Raw genomic sequence first — 22,818 nt, 5'->3', positions numbered from 1 at the left:
CTACTCTCACTGGAAATGCCTTTGTTGCACCTGCACTGCTCCTGACTTGTCACTGCACCTTCATACATGTCTTCTACCACCCTGATATATTTCTCTGGCAAGTGTTTACTTCTCGGACATTTCCATATCTCTTGCCTCGGCACTGTCATATGCCTTATCAAGAACAATAAAGGCCATATATGCAGTTCGGCTCGTATTTTCTGTGCCCCTCCATCAGTTGCCATAGTGCAAATATTACATTGGATTTATGCCGAGAAGAGGAACCACCAAACTGTTCTTCACATACTTCAGTTTCTAGAGACAACCTCTTCTCAGTTACCCTTTCCCATATTTTCATTGTGTGGGACATCAGTTTTATCTCTCTGTAATTGCCACAGTTTTGGGTATCCACTGCTTTTCCACGCTTACAGCATTCTTCCTCCTTTCCAGATCTTCTGCGTTGGATCCCAGAGAACATCAGTTCCCTGTTCTCCCAGACTTTTCCATGCCTCTATTGGGATTCGGTCTGTCCCTAGGGCCTTCCCATTTTTCATTTTCTTAGTCGCATTTGCGACTTCTTCCCTACTTATACTTTGGGTCATTCCTTCATTTATATCTCCATGCTCATACTTCTCTTGTACATTTTCCTCATTCAATAGCCTTTCAAAGTACTCCCACAACCTATTCAGGCTATTCATGTACAGTAATTGTAATAATCATTTAATGTTCAGTTCTAACAAATTTACTACAAAGTATGGTCTACAGCAATGCCTTAATGCCTGCAAAAAAAGTTTTTTAAACATTAGATATATGCTATGCTTCTTGAACCAGTAGTAACATTGAACACTAAACCTTATGTTTCTGGAGATACAAATAAATGAATACATAATATTAGCTAAGTTATCAATTCACACATCTTTGCATTCATTCCCCTTCGGAACCCAATAAAGTGAGGCATAGCTCCCCTCAGGTAAGTAATTGCAACAATGAAAATGTTCAAATCTCGATAATAAATTCGCAAAACTAACAAAAGTATTTTCAATTTTGATACAGGTTTTGTATCACTGTGCACTCGGGTCACGTAACCACCGCTGGGGTTTCAGCTGTAAACATATCTTAAACCTTTAATTTCCATTAGGCAACACAATTCTTACTGCAAGATAAAGTGCATTTACCATTTACCTAATCGGCCTCTGCCCTGTGGAGCGAAGCTGCACTGTTGTTGCATGGGTTAGCTGCCATAAAGATGTTTCCACAGATTGCTGCTACCCTCGTAGGCTCCGAAGCAGAAAGTTGTAATTTTCTCTCTTGCAGACGTACACATATCAAAAAAAAGTTTTGCATCAACCCGTTTCCCAGAACTCCTGAAGATAGACATTAAGTGTGGACATTGTATTACAGACACAGCCCCTTTGACTGTTCAGAGAGGCCACTAAGCTCCCCCAAAGATGTAAACAACCATGCATAAGCAGCTCCTGTTAGATGGAGGGGGTCCGACAGCCGATCAGTTCCACCAGGAAGGAGGTACACGGCTCGTGGTGTCTGAAGTTCAACCATGCGTAGACACTCAGTACTGCAGTTCGATCGCATCTACATTGTTGCTTTGGGCCAGGAGGGCTCTCAACAAGGGAAGTATCCAGGTGTCTCAGAGTGAACCAAAACGATTTTCAGACATGGAGGAGATACAGAGAGACAGGAACTCTCGATGACATGCCTCGCTCAGATTGCGCAATGACTTCTACTGCAGTGGATAACTACTACCTACGGAATATGCTCAGAGGAAGCCTGACAGCTATGTCACCGTGTTGAATAATTCTTTTTGTGCGGCCACAGGATGTCGTTTTCAAACTCGAGCAATAGGCTGCGTGATGTGCAACTTCACTCCCGATGTCCATGGCGAGGTCCACTTTGCAACCACAACACCATGCAGTGCAGTACAGATGGGCCCGACAACATGCGAAATGGACTGCTCAGGATCGGCATCACATTCTCTTCACCGAAGAGTGTTGCAAATGCCTTCAACCAGACAATCGTCGGGGATGTTTTTGGAGGCAACCCGGTCAGGCTGAATGCCTTAAACACCCTATCCAACGAGTGCAGCAAGGTGGAGGTTCCCTGCTGTTTTGGGGTGGCATTATGTGGGGCCGAAGTATGCTGTTGGAGGTCATGGAAGGTGCTGTAACAGTAGTATGATACGTGAATGCCATCCTCGGACCGATAGTGCAACCATATTGGCAGCATATTGGCGAAGCATTCGTCTTCATGGATGACAATTCGTGCCCCATCATGCACATCTTCAGGGTACCAACATTGCTCGACTAGTGGCCAGCATGTTCTCAAGACATGAACCCTATCGAACATGCCTGGGATAGCTTGAAAAGGGCCGTTCATGAACGATGTGACCCACCAACCACTCTGATGGATCTATGCCGAATCGCCGTTGAGGGGTGGGACAATCTGGACCAACAGTGCCATGATGAACTTGTGGATAGTATGTCACAACGAATACAGGCATGCAAAGAGCACGTGCTACTGGGTATTAGAGGTACTGGCGCGTACAGCTATCTGGACCACCAACTCTGAACGTCTCGCTGTATGGTGGTACAACATGCAATGTATGGTTTTCATGAGTGATAAAAAAGGCAGAAATGATGTTTATGTTGATCTCTGTTCCAATTTTGTGTACAGGTTCGTTATTTCTTGAAAATTGCTTTAAATTTCACAAATTCTCTTACTTCAAGAGGACCGGCTTGGCAGCATGGAACAACTGTAGATGCTTATGGTCCATCACTAGAAAAAAATTTCGGCCATACAAATAGTCGTGAAACTTTGTGACCCCATATATGATTGCAAAGGCTTCTTTTTCAATTTGCAAATAGTTTCGTTGTGCGGCAGTAAGCAATTTAGAAGCAAAAGCTATCGGCCGGTCAGCAGATCAAACATGATGTGACAACACCGCACCTAAACCATAGGATGAAGTGTCCACAGCAAGCACAGCTGGTTGAGAGGGGTCGAAATGGACTAGGCAACGAGCACTCAAGAGGGCGTTTTTCAGTTTCGGAAATGCCACTTGGCATTCGGCCGACCACACAAACGGAACGTTGCGCCTATTCTATTTCTGTACGAAAAAACACACATTTGTCCTTCGTTCACTTTGAGGCCTGCCTCTGACAACACCGAAAATAGGCGATGGAAATTCTGCAAGTGTTCATCTGGAGTATGATCGGCAACTATGTCTTCGTCCAGATAATTGGAGCAAAAAGGGACTTTGGCAGTCAGTTGCGACAAGTAATGCTGAAAAATAGGAGCTGATGAGCTGCCAAAGGGAGGTGTAAATACTTAAAAGGACCCAAGTGAGTGTTGATCACAAAAATGTTATGGGATGGTTCATCTAAAGGAATTTGCAAATATGCTTCCACAAGTAAATCTTGGAATAGTATATGCCCATGCCTAATTTGTCCATAAATTCCTTCGGGCGACATAGTCACGGACGCAGCCCAAGCCACTGCTAAACAATTCTGGGAACTCATCAGAGAGGGGGGACAACAGCATCAGTAGTAGGACAATCACTAATTGCTAACACATTGTTTTGGATGCTGAGTCTGAACATATCGAAGCAGTCCAGTCCATAAATGTTTTCGCATGAACGTGCAGCTACAACATGCAACTGAATTGTCCTGGTCACATTATGGTATTGTGCTGGTAAACTACATGTGCCAAGAACTGAAATACACTCGCCACTATACGCCTTAAGTGGAGAAGAGGGCTTTGCAAGTGTAGGCTTTCCTAGCAGTTCATACACACAGCTATTAATCAGTGTAACGGCAGAGCCTGTGTCCAATTGAAATTTCACACGATGTGAAGCCAGGAGCAAGTCAATGTACAGTTTGTGAGCCCGTTGGTGCCCAGAGGGCAGCAACGCACTACCACTATTATTTACACGGACACTACAGAACAAGTCACTAGCTTAATCACTGTCGACGGGAGAGCCAATAGCATGGACTGAATGTGCGTGTCCAGAAGCACGAGGAGCAAATGTATTCAGTTTACACTGTTGGCACATGGATTGTACATGTCCGATCTTCCCACACATGTAGCAAGAATAGTTACACGATGGACAATGTTCGTGTTTGTGACGCACATTACACTGCGGGCATTATTTCAAAGGTGCCCGCGAGGAAGCGAATTGTGTGTTGGCTTTTGGCAGGAATGCAAGCTACTGCCGCTACGCCGTTTGTGTACCCGCTGTGTGCCGGTAACTTTTCCCAATGACGGTCGGTTTGTCAGTCACTAGGGTCGTTCAACACACGACAAACGGATGGCAAGTCAAAAATGTGTTGAGCGTTTTCACACGCATCTCTACTTTCCAAGATAGTGACGACTTGGTCGAGGGAGGGACCGGGGATCTGCAGTATCTGCTCCCTAACATGTACGTCCTGCATATTCTGAGTGATGGCGTCACGAGTCATAGTCTCTACAAAAAGTTTACCACAGTCACACATAGATCGACAATCACAAGTTAATCCTTTGAGGTAGATAATCCACTGTTTTTAGGTTTGACCCGGCCATCTATGACAGTGAAAGAACTTGAACCTAGCTGCAGCAACTAGGGTTTGAGAGTCAAAGTATTGTGACAAAGCCTGAATGCACTGTTCATATTGCAAAAGTTCTGGGCACGATGCCTGAAACAACTTTTCTAAGAGTCGGTATACTTTAACACCCATAGAGGCCAATAGAAAAGCAAGTTTTAGCTGACTTGGGTGCTGGTGAGCCGCCATGTGTGCCTCAAAAAGAGCTAGATATTCATTCCATGTTTCTTCGTCCTCATTGAAGGCTCTGAACGGTGGCATGCAGGTTGGTCGGTTCGTGGGGCCGATTGCGGCAGGCGTCGTTGATTGCTGCTGCACTGTTATTAGTTGCTGCACGCTGAACAAAAGTTGAGGCATCTGCCGCGTCTGCAAAAGCAAAATCTGTTAAAGAGTGACTGTGGAGCTTGTAGATGTTTGCGCCGGATTGGGAGGAGCCTGGTGTGGGATTAGCCATGTTAGTACAATGCAACTGTTCACAACAAGATACCAATAAACGAAACAAAGGTGCGAAGTGCTCCGCACTGAAATCCAAAAATGTCCACAAGAAATTCGGTTAGTTTTGGTTAGGTGCAAGCAAGAAACAGTTAGCAAACGGTTCACAAGCGATAGCAAACGTTGAGGCGATCGGATTGACAATGGCAGTGGGAGGCAGAGTCCGCCCACTGCTCAGCAAAACCAAAATGCTAGTCGCCAATTTTATGGCTGCCTGAGTGTGGCAACCATAATTTGGACATGGAGTGGGACGTGACCAGGTTGTGACTAAAATCGTAGAGACAGTTCCAGTTAGTATCCAAAGAATATTCCTGATTCATGGCCTAAGTCGTTATACAATACTGAATCACACAGCGAGCTAGCTAACCAGACGACGACGTCAGCACAGACAACTGCAATGAGCTGTCTGCAAGACTCCTGGACTCGGGGCCAGCGCTCCTGTTATATCATGTAGCCAGAGATTGCTGTAGGCCCCAGCTCAACAATGGCGCGACGTCTTCGGTCGGCAGCAACACCATGCGCCACTGGCAGTCACAACGGGAAACTGGCAAGCGATGAAATGGAAGGGTGCACGCACTACTCGGTTGGGTCCTCGGATAAAACAGTCATTTTTAGCTGTTAACAGTGTGGGCTGCAAGTTTCTCTCTGTCCACCAAAACACTGGCAAACCGCAACACCTTATCACAGACTTCCTTGCTGCAGGGGGAGACGTTAGATTGTCATTGTGAAATGTCGCAGGCCCGTGCTTCTTTTATCATGTCCGCCTGTACTTAAACACAAAAGTGTGCACAGTGTTTAGTTTTCTATTTACTAACTACCAAAGAATATGTCTTCATTTCTTACAAACATCTTTCATTGATTAAGAAAATAACACTGGAACAGAGTATCTCGAAGAATCTAGTGTTACACTATATCTTTCATGTGGAAACCACTTGTAAACAGTATCCACTGGATCAATGATCATGGAAAGCTTCATAGTTTTAAGAATCAAGCTTAGGTATAAAACTTCTGACACTAATCTTTTTTTATATCTGTAATCATAGAGTACTGACATCGTACATGTTAGATAACCTGGTTGCAGATTCACCTTCCTCTAACTTTGTTAATTACATATTCATCTTGCATAGAAAGGTGAACACTTTGGGTTAGGCATTTTATATAGCTAGTTTACTTTATGTGAAAAACTTGATTGTAACAGAGCCCAAATGGTTATTGTGGTTGGGAACTGTGTATTAGATGGAGGTATATGACAAGGGGTGGGGGAATACCGTAGCTGGAGGGGGGGGGTGGGGGGATGAGGAGATGGCATGCTCGAACAAGTTACAGTTTAGTTCAGTGGTCGCCTGGTTGATGTTCAAATAATTGACTCTTCTACTGTACATGCAAACGCAGATTTCAGATACCTTAAAAACATTTGGGAAGGAAAGTTGCTACTCACCATATAGCGGAGATGGCACAACAAAAAGATTCACACAATTATAGCTTTCGGCCATTAAGACCTTTGTCAGCAATACTCGCATGCACACTCACGCAAACGCAACTTGCACACATGTTTGCAGTCTCAGACAACTGGAACCATACCGTGTGGGTGCAGCACTGGTTTATATGTCATCAATTTAACTAGGGTATTGACCAGTTGTCTCCCGTTCCAGGTTGCCACCAGCATTAATGAATTTAACTTACTTCACTCCAGTAGGTTATTGTAGCCAAAGGTAATGGCTTACAAAATTTGGATGATAAGGGAAGGAGAACTTGGTTGACTTAATAAGAATAATTTCTCATTTATAGATTAGGCAACTGAAGCCACACTGCGAGCAGCAGCACTATTGCGTTATGTGAGTGGCGACGGGTGGGGGTAGGGAGGAGGCTAGAGTGGGGAGGGGGAAGTGTTGTATGGGGGGGGGGGGGGCGGCAGACAGCAAAGTGCTGCATGTTACACTGAGGGCAGGGGAGAGGTGGAGAGGGGAAGTAGCAGAGAAAAAAAAGCAGAAATAAAGGCTGGGTGTGGTGGTGGAATGACTGCCGTGTAATGCTGGAATGGAAACAGGGAGGGGCTGGATGGGTGAGGGTTGACTAATGAAGGTTGAGGTTAGGAGGGTTATGGGAACGTAGGATGTGTTGCAGGGAAAGTTCCCACCTGTGCAATTCAGAAAATCTGGTATTGGTGGGGAAGTATCCATATGGCACAGGCTGTGAGCAGTCGCTGAAATGAAGGATATCATGTTCGGCAGGGTATTCTGCAACGGGGTGGTCCAGTTGTTTGTTGGCCACAGTTTGTCGGTGGCCATTCATGCGAACAGAGAGCTTATTGGTTTTTATGCCTACATAGAATGCCCTGCCTTTGACGGGATAGGTGATGTTCGTGACTGGACTGGGGTAGGTGGTAGTGGAAGAATGTATGGGACAACTCTTGCATCTGGGTCTGTTACAGGGATATGAGCGATGAGGTAAGATTTTGGGAGCAGGGGTTAATTTTTCGCATTTTTCACCATCATGGATCCTTGCTCCTTCCTTGCTCCTTCCATCTGCGTCAATACAGAAAAGCTTCCTTATCCCTAGCCAGATCCCAGTCCCACATACTGTTTCTACGTTGTTGCTTGGCTCATGGAATCCCCTCCAAATGGCCTTACTATCAAATTACCCATCTCTGCGGCTGCCACCTCTCCTTCCACAATGACCTCCACCTGTACAGATTCCGCTAATTCTTAGCCCTCACCAACACAGCCCCACAAAACCAAATCAGCCAAGCCCAATCGTCCTTGCAGTACCTTCTCTCCATCTGCAAAATTCTCCTGCTGTGCAATCCCAAATTCCTGAAACCCATAACAAACATTGAAACTCTTGGCCTGCAGGAACTTGAACACCATGCATACTGCCACCTCAAAAAGCTCTCCATCCTGCTCACTTCCTACTATGGCTTTGGAGTACCACTGTCCATCTCAACCACCACCTCAAAACCTCCACCATAGCTGACAAACCCTGTCTCGCAGACCTACTACACGTACTCCACCTTCCAAATTTCACTCCTGCCACCATACAGAATCCAGAACCTAACCAGACCAGCAACACAGTAGGACGATACAAGATAACTTGGACAGGATTTGTGATTGGTGTAAAGAATGGCAGCTTACTCTAAATATAGGTAAATGTAAATTAATGCAGATGAATAGGAAAAAGAATCCCGTAATGTTTGAATACTCCATTAGTAGTGTGGCGCTTGACACAGTCACGTTGATTAAATATTTGGGCATAACATTGCAGAGCGATATGAAGTGGGACAAGCATGTAATGGCACCTGTGGGGGAGGCGGATAGTCGTCTTCGGTTAATTGGTAGAATTTTGGGAAGATGTTGTTCATCTGTAAAGGAGACCGCTTATAAAACACTAATAAGACCTAATCTTGAGTACTGCTTGAGCATTTGGGATCCCTATCAGATCGGATTGAGGGAGGACGTAGATAGAAGCAATTCAGAGGTGGGCTGCTAGATTTGTTACTGGTAGGTTTGATCATCACGCGAGTGTTACGGAAATGCTTCAGGAACTCGGGTGGGAGTCTCTGTAGGAAAGGAGGCGTTCTTTTGGTGAATTGCTACTGAGGAAATTTAGAGAACCAGCATTTGAGGCTGACTGCAGTTCAATTTTACTGCTGCCAACTTATATTTCACAGAAAAACCACAAAGATAAGATAAGAGAGATTAGGGCTCGTACAGAGGCGTATAGGCAGTCATTTTTCCTTCGTTCTGTTTGGGAATGGAACAGGGAGAGAAGATGTTAGTTGTGGTTGTGGTAGTGGTACCCTCCGCCACGCACCATATGATGGATTGTGGAGTATTTATGTAGATGTAGATGTAGAACACAGTAGTGAACATTTCCTCCAGGAGCCTTAGCCCCACAGAAATATCAGTCCTTTCCAAAGGCCTCACCTTTTGTCCCACTCCCAAATTAAGTCATACTGGACTTGTTAAAGCCCTTGTCTCCTTCTCCCGGTCCCTATAGTGGAAACACTCCTTCACCACCAACCGTATCAATCAGACTTAACCAAAGACCAGTATGAACCTTGCCTAACTCAATTCACTCCTCTATCCAACCGTCATCCAATCCCACTACCCTCAAACAACCCCTTGTTAACTTTCCAGAATTTCTTAACCTCGAACCTTGCATCATCATCATTATTATCATTCCCCAAATCCCTCAACATGCAAACTAACCTTACATCCAAGAAAAGAACCGCAGTCCACCATCTAAAAACTGATCCTGACCTTAGAATCCTACCTGCTGACAAAGGCTCCATGACTGTTTTGAACTGCAAGGATTACCTGGCAGAAGTACTCCACCAGCTGTCAGATACTTTCACCTATAAACCTTTCCACAGTGACCCCATTCTAGTAATAGAGTCACTACTCAAATCCATAGGCCCATCTCAGAACCTCTATTCATCGCTCTACTCACACCTAGCACTCCTTGCAGCCCTATCTTCCACGTGCTTCCTCAAGTCTATAAACCCAAACACCCAGGCACCCCATTGTGGCTGGTTACTGTATACCCACCGAGAGAATCTCTGCTTTTGTAGACCAACGCCTTCAAGCTATTACCCGGAACCTACCCTCCTATATAAAAGATACCATCCATTTCCTCCACCAACTCTCCACAGTTCCTATCCCTTTACCACATGGTGCCCTGCTTATCACTATTGATGCCACCTCCCTGTACACAAACATTCCTAATGCCCAAGGCCCTACTGTTATTGAACACTACCTTTCCCAATCCCCAACAGATTCCAAACCAACAATCTCCTTCCTAGTCACCATGACTAACTATATCCTCGCTCATAATTACTTCTCCTTTGAAGGCATTAACTACAAACAAATCTGTGGTACAGCTATGGGCACCCGCATGGCACCATCCTATGCCAACCTGTTCATGGGCCACGAGCCATGAGCCATCTAGAGGAATCCTTCCTAAACACTCAGAATTCTAAACCCCTCACCTGGTCCAGATTCATGGATTGCTGTATGGATTGAAGGTGAGGACACCCTATCCACATTCCTCCAGAACCTAATCAACTTCTCCCCCATTTGCTTCACCTGGTCCTACTCAACCCAACAAGCCACATTCCTACATGTTGAACTCCACCTCAAAGATGGCTACATCAGTACCTCTGTCCATATCAAATCTACTAACCACCAGCAATACCTCCACTTCGACAGCTGCCACCCATTCCATACCAAGAAGTCCGTTCTGTACAGCCTAGCCACTCATGGTTGTCACATCTGCAGTGACGACCAGTCCCCCCAAAATATATCGAGGGTCTCACTGAAGCCTTCACTGACTGTAATTATCATCCCAACCTCGTACAAAAACAAATCTGTGCCTTACCTTTCCAGTCTCCCACCACCTCCCAAAGTCGTACCGTCCGGCTACAGAGGAGCATTCCCCTCCCAGAACTGGAGCAACTGAATTGCGTTCTCCGCCAGGGTTTAGAGTACCTCTTTTTGTGCCCAGAAATGAGGAATGTCCTGTCCTCTATCCTTCCAACTCCTCCCACAGTTATATTCCCCTGTCTACTGAACCTACACTCATCCATTCTTACGCAACCCGTGCTCCCAATCCCTTACCTCATGGCTCATATCCCTGTAATAGACTTAGATGCAAGAACTGTCCCATACATACCACCACCACCACCACCACCACCACCACCACCACCACCACTTACTCCAGTCAGGTCACAAACATCACCTATACCATCAAAGGCAGGGCTATCTGTGAAACCAGTCACGTGGTATACAAGCTAAGCTGCAACCACTGTGCTGCATTCTTTGTAGGCATGATAACCAACAAGCTGTCCACATGAATGGCCACCAACAAACTGTGGCCAAGAAACAAGTGGACGACCCTGTTGCTAAACACGATGCCAAACATGATATCCTTCATTTCGATGACTGCTTCACATCCTGTGCCATATGGATCCTTCCCACTAACGCCAGCTTTTCTGGATTGAGCAGGTGGGAACTTTCCCTGCAATACATTCTACATTGCCATATCCTCCTGGTCTCAACCTTCATTAGTCACTGTCCTCACTCATCCAGCCCCTTCCCTGTTCCTATTCAAGCACTACACAGCCATCATTTCAGCACCACACCCAGTGCTTTTATTTCTCTTCTTCTCCCCCCCCCCCCCTCCCTTGCACTCTGTCTAACCTGCAGTGCATCACTGTACACCACCCCCACCATTCTGTCCTTTCCAGTCCCCACTCCAGCCTCCTCCTTATCCCCACTCAGTCGCCACTTGTATCATGCACTGGTGCTGTTGCTCACAGTGTGGTTTCAGTTGCCTGACATTGCAGTTGTGTGTGAGAAGTGTGAATGCGTGCGTGCGCAGTCCAGCACACAGATGTAATCTGCCAGGAAGTTTCAGTGGTTCATTTGTCTTTTCAAATCACAGAGGAGTCATTTTCAAAACTCCATGTGCCTTTTTAGGAGTTGTGCACCCCTTCAAAGTAGGTCGGTGATCCCCAGATTTTAAATAAGGAGGAATCAAAAGAAAACCAGACTGACTATGTAACAAGCATGGTGAGTATGGTTGTGTGGTTTGTTGATGAAGGCCTTACTGGCTGAAAGCTTTATTTGTGACGGTCTTTTTCTGGTGCCTATCTGTGACCCAGCATCTCCACTATATGGTGAGTAGCAACTTTCCTTTTCATAATACTGTTACGTTCCTATTTATTCTCAGAGATAACTGTGCCGTAGCACTTACGCAGTGCAAGGAGTTTGGGGTGTGGTTGAAATAAAAAATTGTTAGCACCAAATATACATAGATGTGCAGCATGTAAGATGGGCAGTTCATCGATCAGGTTATTGGAAGAAGACTCGGAGATCAAAACACTGTGAGAGATGGTGCCAATCATTGTCATCTTATCAGTGAGTAACTGTTGGAATCACCTAACTTGTACAGCTACCTGTTTGTAACACTTTTTAGGGATATAGCTACATAATTGTCGGATCTTGATAAGATTTCAAAGTGGTGCAGAGATTAGCAACTTGCTTTAAATGATCAGAAATGTAAAATTGTGCACTCTCCAAAATGAAAAACGTAGTATCCTATGACTATAATATCCAACTCATACCAGTACCTGGGTGTAACACTTTGCAGATATGAAATGGAATGATTACACAGGTTCATTAGTGGGTAAAGAAGGTGGTAGACTTCAGTTTATTGATAGAGAATACAAGGGAAGTGCAATCAGTCTACAAAGAAGATAGCTTACAAATCACTCATATGACTGGTTATAGAACAGTGCTGAAGTGTGTGGGACCCATACCAAATATGTTTACCAGGGGATATTGAACATATACATAGAAGAGTAGCATGAATGGGCACAAGTTTGTTTAATCCATGGAAGAGTCACAGAGATACTGAAGGAACTGAACCGGAAGACTCTTGAAGATAGATGTAAACTATCCTGAGAAAGTGTATTAACAAAGCTTCAAGAACCGGCTTTAAATGATCTAGGGAGATATTATGATGCCCTATGTATCACTCGCATAGGGATTGTGAGGATAAGATTAGAATAATTACTGTATGCCCAGAGGCATTCAAACAATCATTCTTCCTGCATTCCATACATTGATGGCAAGGTAAGAACCCTAATAACTGTTATAATGGGATGTACCTTCCACCATGCACTTAAAGGTGGTTTGCGAAGTGTAGATGTAGATTGTTCCTAATAATCTTTAGCTGCAGGCTGCAATTGTGACAATTGGACGCTTTCATGGCACAGGGAATAAGGCTTTTAAGACTGGGGAGCCCCCTGTTTCGGAGGTGAAGTAGAGGAATAAAGTTTAGACATCTTCTCTAATATGCTTCATCTGCTCCTCCCCAGTGTCAACAGCAACTTGTTTCAAGGCTCCAAAAAAAAGAAAAAGAAATGATTAATGCTGTTCCTGCTCTGTGGTCGTCTGCTGAGCAAATGAATTATCCTCGTAAAGTGAGAATTACCTTACAAAAGTATTGCATTTGTATATTCTGCCAAAGATTGGTTAACACCATTGCATAGTTCCCACCATTCAGTGGTTGCCAACATCAGCACACTAAGCTGCTGCTGCCGTGAGTAAAATTTAACCTTTGAATGAAAGCAAACGTTCGATGTTACTAACCAGTTGTAAACATTATCTGATACTTTGCATTAGAGATTTTCATTATTCTTCAAAGTAGTGATGCTTCTTATAAGGTTGCAAATAATCTTATTGCACAATGGAGAACTGTTTTTCTACTGTAACTGTCAGTGTGGTCAAGTAAGTATCAACCAGTCTCTCACTTTTTCATATTAAACAGTCTTCCTAGAAGCAGTGGCTGTCCTGTTAGTGCTACTTTGTTAAACCAAGCTCGAGTAGACTGTAACAATACAGCTACAGTGAATTACTAATGCTATCTCTTCCCACAGCTTTGCTTTGTTAATGTATATTTTGACTTGAATTTTGTTGTGGAAGATTTTCATTTTTGTATATCCATATATGCTTTATTGATTATGAGAAAGCATTTGACACCATTAAGCATGACCCTCTTATCACAATCTTACAAGAAATAGGATTATATGGTAAGGACATAAAAATCATTCAGCAGTTATACTGGAATAATAAAGCAGAGGTTATTTTTAACAAAAATTTAAAAACAGAATCTGTGCAAATACTGAAAGGAGTCTGCCAGGCCTGTATTCTATCCCCATTACTGTTCAGTTTGTATCTGGACAAGATTTTTCAATCCAGTCAAGACTCGGAATTATTTGGTATAAAAGTAAACAGAGTGCAGATCTGGAACTTAAACGGTATGCCGATGACACAGCTCTGTTTGCACCACGCGTAAGCGATCTACAGAAAATACTTACGGAAGTAGAGAAAGCTGGTCAGCATTTTGGTGTCTGAATAAATGCCAAGAAACTAAATGGATTGTCAATTGAAAGAACTCCTGGTCAAAACCAGTCCCTGGTCATTAATGGTAGTAAAATCAAGAAAGTAACCAAATTTAAATATCTAGGTTCTGTGATAAACTCGAAACTTGCTTGCGATGAGGAAATTAAGCTTCACTGTGGGATTGCCAAAGAAACTTTTCAAAAGCTATGAAATGTGCTGATATACACAGACATGCTACTCCATCTGAGAATAAGGGTGGTACAATGCTATGTTATCCCCATCCTACTCTATGGAGTGGAAACTTAGTCAATTAAAGCAGCTTCTGTAAAGAGATTAGAAACAACAGAGATGTGGTTCTTGCACCGATTACTAGATTTACCATGGATTGAGAAAGTCAGAAAAGCTGAAGTGCTGCGTAGAGCCGGGGTTGATTTAGAACTACTTGGGGACAATTAAAAGAAGAAAGACCTTGTACCTGGGGCACATTATGAAAGGAAAGAAGTATGAACTTTTGCAATTAATTCTAGAAGGCAGAATAGAAGGAAAGTGCCCACCAGGTAGAAGGTAGCAATCATGGTCACAGAATATCAAGAATGGTCTGACATCAACACCTTTGAAGAGCTGGTTCAAGACGCAAGCGAACATGGCCTGTGAGCAGCCGACGCACTAAAAGTGTATGGCTCCAAGAAGAAGAAGAAGAAGAAGAAGAAGAAGATGCATCATTGGAATGACATTAATAAACTAATAAAGAATGAGTTTGTGCAGTAGGATGACTTTGCCAAAAATAATTTTACTATGTCTGAAGAAAATGTTGTGGTCTGTAACTTAGCTACAGGTTGGCCAGTTCGATAAGGAACTTTTGCGAAGATACATTTTTCTGTCCTTTGTTGACAGGTTCTGTGCTAACTTGTCCCATTGTAGCGAGCTAAAGGTGTTTCCTGGCTGTTGTGTTAGATAATTCTTTTATTAAGTAGATATTTGCCTGTCAGTGAGTCAAAACTGTGACACCTCACTATGATTAGAAACAAGTCGATTTTATAAGTATAATACCCTTTTTTAGCGATATGTAGGCCTTTATGGTGATGGTGGTGGTTAAGATTGCTGTTGCTCTCACAATGTTAGATAAAGCCCTGCAAGTGCGTGGCCTGTCTGCCTTTTCTAGATACGCTTGCTTTATGCGACAGTGTGCGAATATATTTTGCGAATGTTTGCAGAAGTTGATGAATATGACCAATGGTGCCCAACTTTAAACAGAAGTGAATGAACACTTGACTGTGCCCACATGGATCTAACACTCTCATCCATAGCCACACAGGTATCACACCCTCGCACTCACTTGCACATAGACTGCCAATTTGTGTGTGTGCACGTGTGATGTACTTTGCTTGTCATCCGAAGTAGACCACATTTATTTGAATGGTGAATACGGACTAAGAATTAGTATTCACCATTCATGAATAACAAATAAAAATATTTATAACAACAAAAATAATCAATTTTCATCTATATAATGTAATTAGGTAGATTAAAAATCTACTAACCAAGTGGCAGTAGAACATGCACATAAAAGAATTTATACTTGTGCAAGCTTTTGGAGCCAGTGGCGGCTCCTGGCAGAAGGTGAAGGAAGAGGATGAAGGAAAAGACTGGAGAAGTTCGTAATGTGCCCGGCTGTATCCTTGTATTAGTGCCACTCAAAATTCACGTCACAACCAGATGTATTGAAACATTTCCTCACCCACTAGATAGTGTGCAGTGTTCCTGACCTACCTTGCTTTGATTATTCAATATTGTCTTCCCGGTAGCTGTGTCCATCTCACTAAATCACACTGAAATTAAGAAGCCAGGATCCTAGATTAAGTTTTCCAAAATCAAAAGTCAAGACCGTATTCATTGTTGAACACTTATGACAACCACAGTGTGATTTATTTGTTATCACTCACACACACAATATTCATGTGACCAGGCCTCTTACAGTTAATAGTCACATTAGGTAGGTCAAAAACTTCCAGTCTTTAACAATGTTCACAATTACACTTTTGTGTTACCGACCGGAAAAATTAACCGACTTGGCCCACTTTCGCTCCATGATAATCTGTCGGAGTACTAACTGAGAACTGCACCAGCTGAGACCTTATATAGATGAGTGCTTGAATGTTTGACTATTTCTGTTAACATATTATAGTTTATAATTTCCCAGGATTAAAATGATCCTTTCTAATTGGTTTTGAAGTTAACTATCGGGTTTTATTACTTAAATAACATGAGTGAGCTGTATCAATTTAAATATGCGGAACTAACTTATGAATCCACAGTGGGAATTCCCGACTTATAACCATGGCTGCCCTCTTGAACAATAATTTTTATTTATTCAAATTTACTTAATTCTTAATTAATGCACTTACAAAGTTGAGACTGGAGTCATTTTACGTAGAAAAATAAAGGTAGTAAAAGTGTCAAAACAGATCTCGGAATTATTTAGTAGTTTGGTCACAATTGGCACTGAAAGTCATACAGGTTACAGATTTCAAGTCTTAATATCGATTTAACTAATAGACTTTAGGTTAATTTAAACACTTTGCTGGAATCAGTAAAATTTATGCTTTCTTTTAGGTGCAGTGTTAACAGCTGAATTTGACCTATTAGCTCACTCGAATTTTACTTAATATGTATTGCACAATGTACATCATTGTTCATAACTTTTAATAGGATGCATTTCCAATAAAACTAATTAGCTCATTACTTTCAGAATAGACATTAAAATGTACTGAAATAATAGATTTTACTAGGGGAATTTTATTTAAACTATTTCTGAATTCTGTACTATGAGGCTGAAAGAGTTCATTGCTTAACTAAGTTACTGAAAGAGTGTGAAACGAAAACAGGATAGCAGTGGGCAACCCTGCTTCATTACGGGTTTAGGGAAAGAGGTACATTTCAGAAAAGTCATCCAGGACCACAAATGAGGGGAGACTTACCAGATGGGATGAGAAGGAAAGGCATTGTTAGGATTGCACCAGATGAGATTTGAAAACCTGAGAGCTTAAAGGGGATAGGCGGGGTATTATGCGAGACAGAGATTACTGCTTAAACATTACACATGGGATAATAAGAGTGAAAAGCTAAGTGCATTGTATGTAGCAGAGGTGGGAGGGGGCAGCAAAAAGTAGAGAAGTTAGGAAATGAAAGATGCACAATACTAAAACAGGATAAAGAAAGTAGTGGTTACTGTGGGAAAAAAAAACTGAGACTCAGAAATTAACGTAATGTAAGGCCAGCTGGACGGTGAGAACTGAGGACATGTTGTAATGCTAGTTCCCACCTGCAGTGTTCTGAGAAACTGGTGCTGGGAGATGAATCCAGATGGCGCGTCTGGTGAGACAGGCACTGAGGTAATGACTGCCATGTTGTAGAGGATGCTGTACAACAGGATATCACATGTTGCCAGGATACGCCCTCTGTCTAAATTTGGTGATAGTCATTCCAATGTAAAAAGTCGAACAGCGATTGCATAACAGCTGGTATGATGTGTCGTTTCATAGGTGGCTCTCCCATTGATAGTGTATGTTACACCAGTTACATGGCCGGTATAGGTGATGGTAGGGTAGTGTGTAGGGCAAGTCTTGCAGTAGGGTGGTCACAGGGGTAGGAACCAGGGATAGAGAGGTGGGTGCAGAAGGAGCATAGGGTCTGACAAGAATATTTCAGAGATTGGGAGGGCAACAGAAAGCTGTCCTAGGTGTGGTGGGCAAACTCTCGGACAAAATGATCTCGTATCCAGGCACGAGTTTGGGAAGTAATGGCCTTGTTGAAGTAGCTGATTAATACATTCAAGACAAGCAAATGGAATGTATTAATCGTCTACTTTGAGAAGGCCACGGCTTCCTAAAATCATGCACGCTCTAAAACACGACTGTTATGGCGCTGAGAGACCTGTCAGTTGTCTGTACAATACTTCAAACATTTCTTCCAAACACTGGATTTCTGCTCTGATTGTAGGATTGTAATGCTTTTGTAAGTGAGTAATTTCCATTTTTATGTACTGTATTATTTTATCTTTTCTTTTAATTATGTAAATGACAAGAAATTAAAAAAAGTTTCATTGGCTTTACAGGACTGTTATTGAAGAATTTCGAAAGCAGTTTTTCCCCAATAGATACCCAGCATTTGATGGGAGAAAGAACTTAGTTGCTTCAAGCTATCTTCCACATCTTCCGCCAGGTGAAGAAGTAAGTGCTAGTTTTGTTTGCTGTTACTGCATTGCTCTGATTTTCTGTTTAAATTGGGGGGAAAAATTCTTAAAACTATTTAAAGTCTGATGTAATACAGTTGTGGCAGAGGAAAGCAAAATAAATTGTCATAATTTTGGTGGGTCATTTCATGCCTGCTACTTGAGATTTTATTCAGGTTTGTATGTAGCTGCCTATACTTGTTGCTGTGAAGTCCACAAGTTCATAGTACACATTATGCATTACTTAGCAGTCATTAGACCCTAAGTCAAAATTTTGCAACTAGAATGCAAAAGTTTCTCTCTTTCAACTTGATCTGTTTCATTGAATAGTTGAGCTACATTCCTGAGAGTTTGTACACTAGTTAAGCAGTTTAGAAAGTATAAAACTGTCATTAGCTTTGATGTAGTATTTAGTTCACCAGTATCATTTAAAGACATCAAATTTCATTGTAAGAAAAAAGTTTAGAAAGGGCAGGTATTTCCAGAAGTAATTGTCATAGAACACTCTGCTTTTGGGTGTTTCTTCTCTAGTAGTTCCTCTGTGGGATTTATGAAATTTATCTTTCCAGAATGTGCAATTCTTGTTCCAGAAAATTTTTCCCTGATATTTAGCCATCTTTGATCCCACATAAAGCACATTTCTGCCAATGTTGAGTGAACTCGGACATGCAGCTTGTGACAAAATGACCGCTTTTTCTTAATTGTGAAGCATCACTGCTCTTAAAACATAAAATTCTGCATAGTTGCTACTCACCAAATAGCGGAGATGCAGAGTCACAGATTTGCATCCCCCTGTGGGTCCGGGGATTAGAATAGGCACGAGGTATTCCTGCCTGTCGTACAAGGTGACTAACAGGAGTTTCACACTTTTCTGCCTTTGTGATGGTCCCCTGTAGGGTTTTCCTGAAGAGTCAGCTAATCGGGGAAGGGTGCCTTACAAGGTGCATCGTGTCCATCGTGTATTGAGCCCACTTTCTCGCCGTCCCTTTGCAGTCCTGCCCAGCCTCCATCTCTTGGGTGAGAACACCTTCCTGGTCATGTTTTCCACCATGCACTATGCAGTGTCGACGGTGACCGTGGACTTCTTTGCACCTGATATCCAGCACAGTAGCCAGTCCGTTGTGGTGGGGCTGCCATGTACCCTGTTGGTTGTAGCCTCCTGACCACACAGGGATCGCTCTGCTGATGCCTGCGCTGTTAACTCCCCACATACACTAAAGGGTAGATGGCCACCCCCCTGGGGCATCAGTAATCCTGGCAATGGCCATCCTGCCAGGTGGCCTTTGCTGCAGCTGGGTGGTGCCCGTAGGGAGGGCCCCTGGTCAGAGTGGGTGGCATCAGGTTGGTTGACGCGCAATGAAGCATAGTCCACCATCTCTCACTGCTGGTGAAACACCAGCAGTCTCTAAGCGATCGTGAGCTCAATGCAACGCACAGCAGTACAACCCCAAATCGTCCCCCTCGCTGGCCGTAGTGTGGGAGGAACATCGGGCTAAGCGTGGCAGCGGATCTTATTTGCCCCGGTACCTTGTATGTTCGAGAGCTGATGGGGAATCTTTCATGACAATAAAGACTCAGTTTTTTGTTGAGCATTTAGAGGACAAGTTAGAGGAGGTGGAGGGCTTGTCCAAAATGAGATCTGGATCAGTCTTGATCAAAACAGTATCCTCTGCCAAGTAACGGGAGTTACTCGCTTGTTACAAGCTGGGGGATGTTTCTGTAACCATCACGTCCCATAAGAGCTTAAATATGGTTCAGGGTATCATATTTCACAGAGACCTTCTTTTGCAGTCCGACAATGAGCTTCGTGCCAGTTTAGAGTGGGGAGGTGTTAATTTTGTTCGGCGTGTCCACCAGGGTCCGAAGGATAATCAGGTTGCCACCAGTGCCTTCATCTTGTCGTTGGAGGGTGATACATTGCTGGAGAAGGTCAAGGTGATGGTCTACCGGTGTGATGTAGGGCCCTATATCCCTCCCCCGATGCGGTGCTGGAAGTTCGGCCATATGTCTTCCTGCTGTACTTCCAGTGTCACATGCTGAGATTGCGGATGCCCATCACATCTCAATACTCCATGTGCCCCACCTCCCATCTGTGTCAACTGAAGAGTGCATCATTTACCTTGCTCGCCTGATTGCAAGATTATGCAGAAATAAAGGAAAATCATGGGGTACAAGACCATGGACTGACTGACCTACACTGAGGGTAATAGAAAATTTGAATGCCTGCATCCTGTGTGTATGACATTGTCTTAAGCCGCTGTTACAACAGTTCTGACACAATCAGCTCCGCCAAACCAGGTCACCTCTCAGAGCCGGAAGACTACACCTGCCCCATTCATGGTGGGTGGGGGCATTTCCCTCTCTGTTGCTTCCGCACCACCTGCTTCAGGATCACCCCCCCCCCCCCCCCCCTCAATGATCGGGGATGTCTGTCCCCATTTCTAAGCCGGAGAACCGTAAGTCTTCTTTGGCTTCTCTTGCTAGGAAGGGGGGGTCCCTTGTCACTCCCTTCCCAGGTTTCTGCTAGTGGGAAAGATGTCACCCACCAGTGGGTGAAGAGCCCAAAAGCAGCTGGTCGTAGGGCTTCATGCTCAACCTCAGTCCCGGAGACTGAGCTAGTGAAGGCCTCCTAGCCAGGGAAACCCAAGGAGGAACGAGAGAAATCCAAAAAAGACCGCTAAGACCAAGGAAATTGCGTTGGCACCCACACCTCCGCTACCTACAACCTCAGCAGTGAGGAGGAGGTTGAGATTTTGGCGTCCGCTGAGGACCTAGATCTTGCGAGACCCTCAGACACAATGGATATATATACTGCTCAAGCAATAAGTCTGTGGCTGCAGGTGACCCTGAGCCGTTGACTATCTCATTCAATGTTCCATGCCTTCCCAGACATCATGTTGATGTCATCCTCCAGTGGAATTGAGGCAGTTTTTACCACCGCTTGGCTTAGCAATGGCAACTGTTAAGCTTTACACCTATCTGCATTGCTCTCCAGGAGACCTGGTTCCTGGCAATGGGGACCCCTGCCCTCCGTGGCTATAGGGGATATTACAAGGGCCGTAGTGACTATAATACTGTGTCAGGTGGAGTTTGCGTTTATGTCCTAAACTCAGTCTGTAGTGACACTGTGCTTACTTCAAACCCGTTTTGAAGCTGTGGCTGCCAGAATGATGCAGGATATAACTGTCTGCAATTCATATCTTCCTCCAGATGGTGCAGTACCCCTGAATGTATTAGCTGCACTGATTAATCAACTCCCTAAACCTTTCCTACTTCTGGGAAACTTGAATGCCCATAACCCCTTGTTGGGTGGTAAAATGCTCACTGGCCGAGGCAGAGGTGTTGAAACTTTACTGTCGCAATTTGACCAGTGCCTCTTAAAAACTGGTGCTGCCACACATTTCAGTGTGGTTTATGGTAGTTACTCGGCCCTTGATTTATCAGTTTGCAGCCCAGAACTTTTCCGATCTATCCATTGGTGAGCACATAACAACCTGTGTGGTAGTGACCGCTTCCCCATCTTCCTGTCACTGCCCAGCATCAGGCAGGAAGTCGCTGAAGCAATTAAGGAGCATCGGCGAGCTCTACAGTGACATACGTGGCACCCTTTCCTGGAGCACCTCGTAGCCTTTAAACGACTCCATGCCCATGTTCACTACCTTATCAAACAACGGAAGGAGTGTTGGGAGAGTTACATCTCCACCACTGGGTGCCACATGTCACCTTCGCAAGTTTGGGCAAAGATCAAATGTCTTATCGGGTACGAGGCCCCAACAGATGGCCCCGGTGTTGCCATAAATGGCGAGTTATGTACCGATGCAAAATCAATTGCCAAGCACTTTGCTCGAGCTTCTGTGTCAGAGAATTACCCCGCAGCCTTTCTCACTATCAAATGGTGGCTGGAAGGGAACGTCCTCTCATTCACTACATGCTGCAGTGAATCCTATAACACCCCATTTCCAGAGTGGGAGCTTCTCAATGCCCTTGTTCATTGCCCCGACACAGCGCCTGGGCCTGATCGCATCCACAGCCAGATGATTAAACATCTCTCATCTGACCACAAATGATATCTTCTCGTCACTTCAACTGGATATGATGAAATGGTAGGAGAGCACCGTCATTCCAGTGCTCAAACCCAGTAAAAACCCGCAGGATGTGGATAGCTATCGGCCCATCATCCTCACCTACATTCTTTTATAAGCTGATGGAACGTGTGGTATATCGGCGGTTGGGTTGGGTCCTGAAGTCATGTGGCTTGCTGGCTCCATATCAGGGCAGCTTCTGCCAGGGTTGCTCTACCACTGATAATCGTGTTTCCGTAGAGTCTGCCATCCAAACAGCCTTTTCACAGATGACAACACCTGATTGCCGTCTTTTTTTTACTTATGTAAAGCATACGACACGACTTAGCGACATCATATCCTTGCCACATTGTTGAGTGGGTTCTCTCAGGACCACTCCCAATTTTTATCCAAAACTTCCTGTTGCTCTGTATTTTCCATGTCCGAGTTGATGACTCCCATAGCTCTGTCCGTTTCCAGGAGAATGGAGTGCCACAGCACTCTGTACTGTCTCTCTATTTTTAGTGGCCATTAATGGTCTAGCAGCAGCTGTCAGGTCC

At 44.0% G+C, this 22,818-nt stretch overlaps 1 protein-coding gene across 3 annotated transcripts in view; it reads left to right on the top strand.

Moving 5' to 3' along the window:
• The window catches only part of LOC126284212 (protein argonaute-2-like), a 210,182-nt gene that overhangs the window by 73,330 nt on the left and 114,034 nt on the right, over nucleotides 1–22,818 (top strand). For all 3 annotated transcript variants that reach the window (XM_049982981.1, XM_049982980.1, XM_049982979.1), the window contains exon 7: nucleotides 18,081–18,195. In XM_049982981.1, the coding sequence (XP_049838938.1) occupies nucleotides 18,081–18,195 (115 nt within the window). The remainder of the gene's footprint in view (nucleotides 1–18,080; nucleotides 18,196–22,818) is intronic.

Source organism: Schistocerca gregaria, chromosome 8, assembly GCF_023897955.1.
Source record: "Schistocerca gregaria isolate iqSchGreg1 chromosome 8, iqSchGreg1.2, whole genome shotgun sequence".
Taxonomy (NCBI): domain Eukaryota; kingdom Metazoa; phylum Arthropoda; class Insecta; order Orthoptera; family Acrididae; genus Schistocerca; species Schistocerca gregaria.
This window is presented reverse-complemented; position numbering and strand designations above follow the sequence as displayed.